Source organism: Hipposideros armiger, unplaced genomic scaffold, assembly GCF_001890085.2.
Source record: "Hipposideros armiger isolate ML-2016 unplaced genomic scaffold, ASM189008v1 scaffold_97, whole genome shotgun sequence".
NCBI lineage: Eukaryota > Metazoa > Chordata > Mammalia > Chiroptera > Hipposideridae > Hipposideros > Hipposideros armiger.
In genome coordinates, this window is record NW_017731447.1 from 3,165,917 (window position 1) to 3,176,384 (window position 10,468).

A 10,468-nucleotide genomic window follows, 5' to 3' on the forward strand; every position below is an offset into this window, starting at 1 on the left:
GACTCATGGCAGCCCAGCTCCAGGTCGAGCTGTTGTTCAGCATCTTAGCTGTAGAGGGCAGTGTCACTGGCCCTCATATGTGGGATCCGAACCGGCCCTCTGGCGTCCCAAGCCAGCTGTTAACCAATGCGCCACTCGGCCGGCCCTTGTTGGGAATTTTATACGAGTGTTTAGTAATTGAGAATTTGAACTGACTCATGAGTCATTTGGTTATGTGTATAAAAGTATATGATGTAAATAAAAGTGGCTGTTGTGGAGATTGTGATACAGCGTAGCAAAATAATCACTGCATGTCCACTGGACTGAAGCTCCTTGTCTTTATTTGATTAACTGTGTCAGTGAGTATGTATGTAGAATGCCCAGATTTCTGACTTGGTGCTCTCATTCCTTTTTCATCTGCAGAGTTCTGAATTACTGCCGTATTTTCACTGAATTATGTGAAACTTTTCTTGAAAAAATTGTTTGTACTCCTGGACAAGGTCTTGGGGACCTACGGACTCTGGAACTACTGCTTATCTGTGCAGGACATCCTCAATATGAGGTAGTATTTATACTGTGCGAAAGCCATTCTCCACGTTTTAGGTTGCATGTTATCTGTATTCCATTGCCTCTCACCCAGCTTTTTATTCGTGGGAAGTCATGGTCTTATTTTTAATTAATGTGTGTGGGAATTTCCCTTTGTATTGGATTTTTAAAAAACTATGTTTGGGCTCCTGCTTTGAATCCTTTTCTATTTTTTTTACCTGGCTAGCTGGGCTGATTGGTGTATGCACCTCAAGGAATCTGTTAGTAAGAAAACCTACCTTTCTACTGAGCCCCCTCTCTAGCTTCAGTTATTCTTTAGATCTCTACAGCCTAAAAACAAACAAAACAAAAATATCCCCCCAAAAAAACACATCTTAACTACATCTCCACAAGTTTTAACATCCAAAATTTGTCTCCAAATTATGGATGGAAATGAGAAAGGGATTGGAAGGACTTAAAAAGTCTCCTTCGTTCCAAAATCTGTAAGACACCTTGCTTCTTTTAAGTTTGCTAGATTTTCAAAAATCTTTTCATTTACTCAGTAGTATAAGAAGTAAGAAAGAATCCCCAAGTTGGGTATTGTTTTAAATAGCTCTATTTTGGATTCTTGATGGGAAAAGAATGATATAGGGCCCTTCTAAAGGGGAGTAGTCAATGTTTATTCATTTAATGTAATCTCATGAGGATATCTGGATTTGAATGAAACTCAGAATATTTTTGGGAGGAAGTATAGCACTGCATAATAATCATCACTCCTTTAAATTAAACAGTGTTGTAAGTAAGGTAAGCTGTGGGTAAAGTCCCAGACTTTTCCTCCCTTTTCTCTCCCATTCAAGAAAGCTAGCGAATAAGAGTGACAAAAAGTTACGATATGTGCAGGGATTTGCAGATGGTTTATCAGGTTAGAGGTGTTCTAATCTCAAACATAAAATGATTTCAGAATTTCGGAAAAATGACTTTAAAGGAAGGACTCTTCCTATTTTTCAGTCTTTCTAAATTCAGAATCCAATATACTGTTGGAGTAGTAATCTCAGGGCTAAATAGCGAATGTAAAACCAGTCATCCTAAGTGGAGTTTTGGGTCTAACATGGGAAGGTAATTTGGGAGGATAATCTGCTAGGGAAAAAAAAAAAGAAGAAGAAAAACGAAAAAAAACAAATCTGCTAGAGAAAAATGTGGCTTCTTAACTGGTTCCACTCATATTAAGTATAGTTTGTTTCCTATATGGCCCTAGTAATAATAAAACTCATTACATTCCTTTTTATCTTTCTCTCTTTTAATTTAACAGGTAGTAGAAATTTCCTTTAACTTTTGGTACCGACTAGGAGAGCATTTGTACAAAACTAATGATGAAGTTATTCACGGCATCTTCAAAGCTTACATTCAGAGGCTGCTTCATGCCTTGGCTCGACACTGCCAGCTGGAACCAGACCATGTGAGTTCTCTACTTCTTCAACGCTCAATTTCCTCCTGTTGTCCGTGCCCATTTGAAAGGGAACTTTTGAGAAAAAGCTAATGGAATCTGCGGGTTTTCTATCAGTCTATCGCTTACACTGAAGAAATCAATACCGGTGTAATGAAGAGTATTAGACCTAAAAAGAAATCAACCCTGCTGAGCCAGTTAATTCTCTTGGGAATTGACCTTAAATAATTCTGCAGAAGAAAAAAATAGCTACTTTATGTACAAAGCATTAGCTATAAAAGTAGAAAATGGTAAACCCATGTGCATCAGTATAAGAAGAGTTACTTCAATTATGATGTAGTAACTTGATGTACCATTATGCAGCAGTTAAAAATAATACCTTGAAATAGTGATAGTTGGCATGCTAAATGAAAAAAATCGGAATACGAAATTTTATACTCTTATTTTTTTTATACTCTGTTTTAATAGTATGAAGTATGTGGTTGGATTAAAACTAATACAAAAGTGAAATATTTGTGTGAGGATGTGTAGAATAGCATGATTTTCCTCCCACATACATACATTTTTCTTAATATTTATGTTGATTTTATAATTTAAAAGAAAAGACAGAAATAATTATTTGCTTACAGGAAAATATACTAGAAATATTATAAAATAGTCCATTCAGAAACTCTTCAACCTCCATTCTTTGCTCAGTCTCTTCAGATTTTACAGTCATTTATTTCATCCTTTTGGTGGTTTGGTTGGTCAGTTTAATCCCTGTCCAATTACTTAGGATCTGGAGTGAGCTTTTTTCCATGTTTACAAGTAAACCTGACATGAAAACTGTATTATTCTCTTCATTTTTGTGTTAACGTTGTTATTTCAGTCATGGTATTTTGTGTCTCCACAGAACCTTAGTGATCTAGTGGTTTTCAATACTTTTTTTTTTAACTGAGGAATTCTCTCTTCACTTCTTACTACTTGGCAGCCTGATATGTAAATAAAAGCAGGCCTGCTCTGGTTTAAATGCTCTACTTGCTTGATCCCCTTCTTCCCTTTGCTAGTATTTAGTATTGTGGCACTATTTCCCTTGCAGGTAATTCCCTGCACTTATAGGTGTATAGTGCTATATGATTCATTATCTCACCTGAGACAGCCATCATTTCCTCCTCACTCCTTTACTTTAATTTCTTCATCTTAAAGCAAAGAGGTTGAACTAGACCAACAATTCTCAGTAGTACTAAAGGCTTTTTTCAGATTTCATGGTCCAAGATTCTTATACATGCCCTTAACCATCTCACAGTTGGTAAGCCTGTGTTTACTCATAGGAGTGTATTGGAATAAGAAATATTTAAGAAGCATGAAATGTAAATGATCTCTTTTTTTAATGAAAAATTTCAAATATACAGAAAAAGCGAAGTGATTTTACAGTGAATATCTGTACACCTACTACCTAAATTCTACCATTAATATTTTATTATACTTGTTTTATTATGTATGTCTCCACCTATATAAAATTCTTTTTAAAGTCTGAAATTCTATTCTGTGGTGTGGTGGCAAGTTATTGTGATAATGCTTGATTTTAGTAGATCTTGAACCATAAAGCTTCAGAGGCTTATTCAGTGCTAAAAAGCTAGACCATATCGAGATAAGCTTATAAACTCTTAAATTAGCATGTCTTCCAGGTCATTTCCCACCCTCACCACTCCAAATTTTTCTAATAACAGAACAAGGTGTAGCTTGGAAATGAAAAAAATAAATGAAATAGAAGAAGAGCTTCTCATAGTAAAGGTGGTTGAGTATAGGTTCTATTGACTTGACGTACCCAGAAGTTTGGGAGATGCTCTACAGTAAAACATCCATGTGATTTAGGGAATTGACCTTTTGTTCATTGGGACTAGACTGCTTAATGGCCTTTTCTTCTTGATTTGATAGAGGTCAGTGAAAGCCTTCGTGAGTTTAAAACAAATGTTATTCGATTTGAAATTTTCAGGAGGGGGTTCCTGAGGAGACTGATGATTTTGGGGAGTTTCGGATGAGGGTATCAGACCTGGTGAAAGACTTGATTTTCCTGATTGGGTCTATGGAGTGTTTTGCTCAGGTAAGCCCGTTTGGAGATTCTTAACCAGTTTTAATGATCACTTTAATTGTGTTCACTTCTGTGTCTTCTATAAATGTTCCATCTTTTTCTTCAATCTCAATGGCTAAATAGGACAATAGATATGCAGGTGCCTAGCACACTGCCTGGCATATAGTAGCTATGTTTCTTTACTATTTTACAAGCCAATTGCAGCCGATGGATGGTTCAGTTATGGTTTGCTCTATGACTCTTGCTAATGAGAGCTGTTCCACTTGTCTAGTTGGAGTGGAAAATCAGAGATAAACCTTAAAGCCCCCAAGATACTATTAGGGAATTTGGACCTAGCCAGGAAAAATAGCAAGTTTGTCTGCTTTAATAATTATGTACCAACTCCTGGCAACTCTTTTAGTTATTTGGCATTTCCTTTGTCCACACTTACGGTTAGATTCCCGTGCAGTTTCATCCCAGAGGTGACTATACTAGAGTAGAAGATTCATAGTCCTGTGGTTTTCCTGACAATCAGTGAGTAACACTTTACCTCATGTAAGGTTGCAATCATCACCATTCCACATCACTTAACATTAGCATAATTTCAAGTGGTTTTCATATTGCTTGATCATGCTCTGAGCTCTGAAATACGAGTTTTGATGCCTTTTCAACAATCCTGAACTATCGTAATTTTTTGTAACCCAGCCATTTTGGGGCATAATCTGATCTAGAAAGTTAATAAAATTATAGCTATTTTTCTTTGTATTAAGCAAAGTGTGTTTATTGACCTACCTACAGCGGGTTGGAGATTCTTAGAAAACAGATTCAGTGAGATCCCCAGGTCACAGGCAGATGACCTGTGCACAGATTTCATTTCTTCTCTCACTGGCTCTGTGGCTTTGAGCAAGTTACTTGTTCTTCTCCAGACCTCAGTTTATAATTTACATAATTCATCAGTGTTGTCCAAGATGTGTTCTGTGGAACACCAGTCCCATGAAATATTCTTTGGCAAAAAAGGTTCTATTATCAATTAAAATTGGGAAGTCACTTAAATAGAATATTAAAGGCTCTGTGAAGTTCGTATAACAACAGAATTATTTAATTTTGTCTTACCTAGCTGTCTCTGCTATTTTACTACAGAAATCTTATTTAGACTAACACCCAGTCACATTCCACAGTTGGAAATACCCTGGGAAATTTCTGGACATCTCTGAATATTCTGCTTGATTTCCTTTTTTCCCCCCTTGTTTGGATATTGTATTGTGAATAGGTGCTTTTAGACAGCTACTTTTTAGGAATTAAATCTATGCTACTAGTGTTGATGTAGAGAAGTAGTTCAAACAATAGAAATGTAAAGCCAATGCATATATAGAGGATTTACAGTGTATCTCAATTTTAAGTGTGTTTATGTATTTACCAGTTATTATCCGGACCAGGAAAAGACACTCATGTAATATGTTTTGTTTTTTCCATAATATTCATTTTGTGGGGGCCAGACAGTAATCTTGGTATATTCTTGGAAACCTAAATGGGTTTATCTCAAATATTAAATTAGTAGTTACTTATAGATTAATAATTAGTGAGGCTGTGAAAAATGAAAATAATGTTCTCCCCTGGCTCCAAGAGACAATTAATTAGGTTTAGATACAAGGAGCTGGATTTATTTTAACTAACAGGATTTTTTGTTTTGTTTGTTTTGGAATTCTATTCTGTTTTCCTTTTAATGGATCCGTAATCCACCTCTTCTTCTCTAGTTGTATTCTACTCTGAAAGAAGGCAACCCACCCTGGGAGGTGACAGAAGCGGTTCTCTTTATCATGGCTGCTATAGCAAAGAGTGTTGATCCGTGAGTGTCTAATAAGTCTTTTGCTGGGAACTCTAAATATCAAAGGAAGGAAAATTATACCATTTTTCTCATGTGGTATATATTTGGAAACTCTTAGAACTTCTTACTTCTATAATTGCAACCTAGTCTTCTGACTTCTAGAGTCTAGCCCGAAGTAGCATGTGTTGCTGATATCCATGTTTAAACCACATTTGCTAGAGTTAAAATTATTTTGTTCTTGATGCTAGGAAAAGAATGCTGATTTATTTTTTCATCCAAGGATCCTTTGTGAAAGTTGGTATAATAAAAAATATTGTTCTCCTTTTTTTCTGTCTTAGAGATTTATTTGTGAGTTTTAGAGAGGCGAGGCATAGGCACTCTTTTACCTAAAAGAATAGCAGAATCTAAAGGGCAGTTATTTTTGTTATTGCTATTGGAAATTTTTTAATTATTAGAATTTGATTTTTAATTGCTTAGAATAGAAATTCTATTTATGATTTTAACACGAATCCCTAAAAACAGTTTACTTTGTGCCATGAGTTTATAAATTGATGTTAGTATCTGTCAAGTTTTCTTGTATTATGATCAGATACCTGCAGTTGAGCTCTCTATCGTGGGCCTCGATTGGAAAGATGGATAAGGCATGTATTTGTAAAAAGTACAGTGCTTCTTTCTTAGCTGCCTTACAGGGCCTAGTCAGTGAAATCTGATATTGTTTCTAATCCAGTAAATATTCAGGGACACAAGACTAGGTTCGTTTTTCTCCATTAAAAGCTTCTGGTCCTGAATTACATCCTATACTGTTTATTCTTAAACCTGTTTTGGTGTCTTCCGGAATCTTCATCGACAGCCTGAAGATTATTCAAATCACTCATATTCTAACTGATATGTGTTGGTGTGAAAAAAGATAGGTAGAGAGTATCAATAATTAGCTAGTGTCCCTGCGAAACATAAATGAGACACGATTTTCTTTCTTTTTTTGTTTATCTGCATTTCAAGCCAAGTGCATGATTGTAAATTTTTAATATATATAGAGGAATTAATAGACTAGTTTATCAGGAAGTGCTCTTGCTCGGATCCAGGATATTGTTTATATTTTAAACATCTTTCATTTCTGGATTGTGTTCTACCACTTTGGGGGCATTCTCCACTCTACTTAAAAGAACTTCAGCCAATGTTCTTGAGGAGTGAATAAAGAGAAGGAAAAGGAGAAAATAAAATCCATGGAGCTGTGGAAAGTATTTGGTTTCCTTTGATTTACCCTCATGTTCCAAGTCAGGGTACCTTTACCCGTTCCTGCAGCTTGTGTTCTTGTGCCTTTTGTCAGTGAGCCAGCCCACTCGTGCTAAACTGTTCTTAGTTTCCAGTGCCCAGCTATAAGAAACCTTCTGGAGAGTCACAGCTAATAGAGAGTGGTCTGTGAGAACTGTTCATTCATTCATGTAGCCGTTCAGCAATATTTACGGAGTGCCTACTATGTGCCAGGCACTGTTCTAAGTGCTGCAGATACAGAAATAAATAAAACAGTCTTTAAAAGAAGACATTCATTCACAACAAATGCCTGCCTCTCCAATTTGAAGAGCCTTATTTGATAGCAGGATGTGTGTTAGATGCTTCACTGGCATTCAGAATTAAGGAGCAGTATGCTTCTGAAACAGTGATAGCTTCCATTTCTTTCTTTTCCCCCTTTTTGAGGATTTAAACTTCCGTGCCAAGTGCTAAGCACTTTTATTCAAACGGTTATTTATTTAGAAAGAAGCCCTTTAGCAATGATTTGTGTCATTGCAGCCTGTTACTTGGCCAGAACCTGACCTCTGAAATCAGTAACTGAGCACTTGCCTTCTGTTCTCAGGGAGAACAATCCCACACTTGTGGAGGTCCTGGAAGGAGTTGTCCGTCTCCCAGAGACTGTACACACTGCGGTGCGATACACCAGCATTGAATTGGTTGGAGAGATGAGCGAAGTGGTTGATCGAAATCCTCAGTTCCTTGGTATGTGTGAACTCGCCCCTTAGCTGCTGCTGCTACTGGTTTTTCTGATTTTCTTCTTCCTCTCTCTTACTTTTGCTCTCATTTTCCTGCTTTCTCTTTTATTGATAGGTAGAATGTTCCTAGACACCAAGAGTAAATATTATGAGTTATTGCTTAGTTGATACAACATCTGTAATCTGATCAGACTTTGGAGAAAGGACTTTTGAAAGATAAGATCCACAGATAGGGCAAAGTTTGCTGCCAGCACACTGCTTCAGAATGAACATTTCTGTCTTGGCTATTAGCCTTTGGCTGTGCTTGAGCTAATCAGACTCTCCTATGGCTCTAACTTAAAAGCTAAAGCTAAGGAGAGGGTTTTCCAGAGTTACACACTCCCTTTAATGTGTTTCCTGTACTTATCTTTATTAATTACCACCTTTCAACTTGATTTTATTTTACACAAGATTTTTTTTATTGATTGCTTAAATAATGATTGATGTGTGTTCCTTTTTTTGCTTGTTTCTGTACATGATTTTTCTTGGGGTTTTCTGTAGAAAAATATGATTTTTATAAAGCAAGGTAAAAGATAAGTAAGATTTGCTTTATAGTAATTCATCTTTATAGTCAATTTTCTTGGAACATTCACTTACATTTGATAAAGTAAAGCAAAATAAATGAATTCTTCTAGAAGTGCTAAAGATCCGTCTGTGTGTTTTTAAGGCCTTTTGTTACTAAAGAAGTAAGTAAGAAAGTGTCAGCTTTAGGTAACTGCCATTGTCCGATTAATGTAGACTGTTTTACAAAGTGATTCATCTCTGAGTATAATGGTGGCTCTCTGAGCTTTTACATTCTTTCTCACATTACCCTGTTTTTAATACTTGGATGGTCATATCCACTAGTGATTTTCAAACTGAGTCGGTGGTTTTCAAACTGCTCTGTGAAATCCTAGCAACAAGCAGCAGTTGACTGTCATGAGGAAAGAAATGGAAGATACACACATAGATAGGACTCTGATAGGGCTCCCTGACGCTATGTCAGTGAGATCAGCTCCATTTTTATATGTTTTATATATTAGGGTTTGAAAACATTCATTTTTTAAAATGATTCTTTTGCTTTAAAAAGAAAGGGAATGTAAACCTCTGTTCTAACAAACTTGAAGTTTTCCTTGACTTCCAAATATGTAATCTCTACTGTATGGTTTTCTCCTTAGACCCTGTGTTGGGCTATTTGATGAAAGGCCTTTGTGAAAAGCCTCTGGCTTCTGCTGCAGCCAAAGCCATTCATAACATTTGTTCTGTCTGCCGAGACCACATGGCTCAGCACTTTAATGGACTCCTGGAGATTGCCCGTTCCCTTGATTCCTTCATGTTGTCTCCAGAAGCTGCTGTGGGCTTGTTAAAAGGTACTTACCTAGGCTAGTAACCAGGAAGAGTCTCCTGTAAGCACTTCGAGGGATTGTCTTACATCAGTCATATCCCAATTTGTCAGTTGCAGTTTACTTAGTGATGGGGAAGGTGGTTTTTCCATTCAGAGGGGAGTGTGTTGATTATGTGTACATGCATTTTTAGACTATTTTAAAGCTATATAACTAATTCAAACTACATACAGTATGTATAGCACAGACCTAGATTTGGGGTGGAGACAACAGGTTTGAACTAAAAGTAGTCCTTTTTGAGTTAGAAGAAGAATAAGAAGGGAGATCAAATAAGCACTGCCATACGAAAGAGGTAAGAGGAAATTTAAAGGTAGCGTGCCTGGATCAATCCTATAAGTAGCAATCAAGAGCCCTGGTCTCTTAGTGGCCCTTAGCCATTACTGGTCAGCTTACACTGAGTGATTGCCTGTCTAGAGGCACATAGGCAGGGTTGTGATGAAGCACAGAGTAACAGAAAAACTAGAGATATTAGATTAAAGCTAGGAAAAAAGACTTAGAAGAGACTTTAAACATGTTGGCTATTTTTATATATTTAAAATACTACGTTATAAAAGGGGGAATAGATTTAGTCTATGAATGATCAACTGTTGACAGTTCACTGGCTCCTAGAAAGAAAATGCTTTCTAACCAGACTTTCTGAAGACAGATTGGGGTGTCTCAAGAGGTAGTGAAATCCTTACAGCTGGTAGTTGACAAGGGATTGGGGGATATCAAATAAAAGATTGGGTTATATGACCTGTGCAGCATCTTTTAAGCCTCTGGGAGTGGCAGACAGCCTTGGCAAGACTGGATGACCTTACGTCTGAACTAGCTGTTTTTTCCCACTTCTGTGACCAGGATCTTTACCAGCCAGTGTAACTGCATTTTTCCAAGACAGTTTTTCTTTTTGTTCCATGGGTTTTTGTTGTTTCCCTTCATAGGCATAGATAATAAGGCATTAAATCAGAGTCAGATATTCTTTGTAACTACTGCTGTGATATTGTTGCCATCTTGTCATTTTCTAGTGAAATTAAACCTTCATGCTGAAGTGATGTCTAACCTGTAATAGAATGTGGCATCCCAGTTTTCAGTGGTATATTCTAGATATACAAAATTCTTTTAAGTTACGTTATTTTCTGTAGAAATGAATTAAAAGGAAAAATCATATTTAAGTTAGATTCCCCCCCAACCCCACTCAAGTTTTAAATAAAAGTCTACACATCCATGGCTAATAGACTGTCAGGAAAAATCAGTTCAGTT

At 36.6% G+C, this 10,468-nt stretch overlaps 1 protein-coding gene across 1 annotated transcript in view; it reads left to right on the forward strand.

Annotated features, from left to right (window-relative positions):
- TNPO3 (transportin 3) overlaps nucleotides 1–10,468 on the forward strand; it is an 88,863-nt gene that overhangs the window by 44,408 nt on the left and 33,987 nt on the right. The window contains exons 6-12 of the mRNA XM_019646091.1: nucleotides 403–541; nucleotides 1,814–1,960; nucleotides 3,924–4,031; nucleotides 5,753–5,844; nucleotides 7,676–7,815; nucleotides 9,005–9,196; nucleotides 10,067–10,083. Of these exons, the coding sequence (XP_019501636.1) occupies nucleotides 403–541; nucleotides 1,814–1,960; nucleotides 3,924–4,031; nucleotides 5,753–5,844; nucleotides 7,676–7,815; nucleotides 9,005–9,196; nucleotides 10,067–10,083 (835 nt within the window). The remainder of the gene's footprint in view (nucleotides 1–402; nucleotides 542–1,813; nucleotides 1,961–3,923; nucleotides 4,032–5,752; nucleotides 5,845–7,675; nucleotides 7,816–9,004; nucleotides 9,197–10,066; nucleotides 10,084–10,468) is intronic.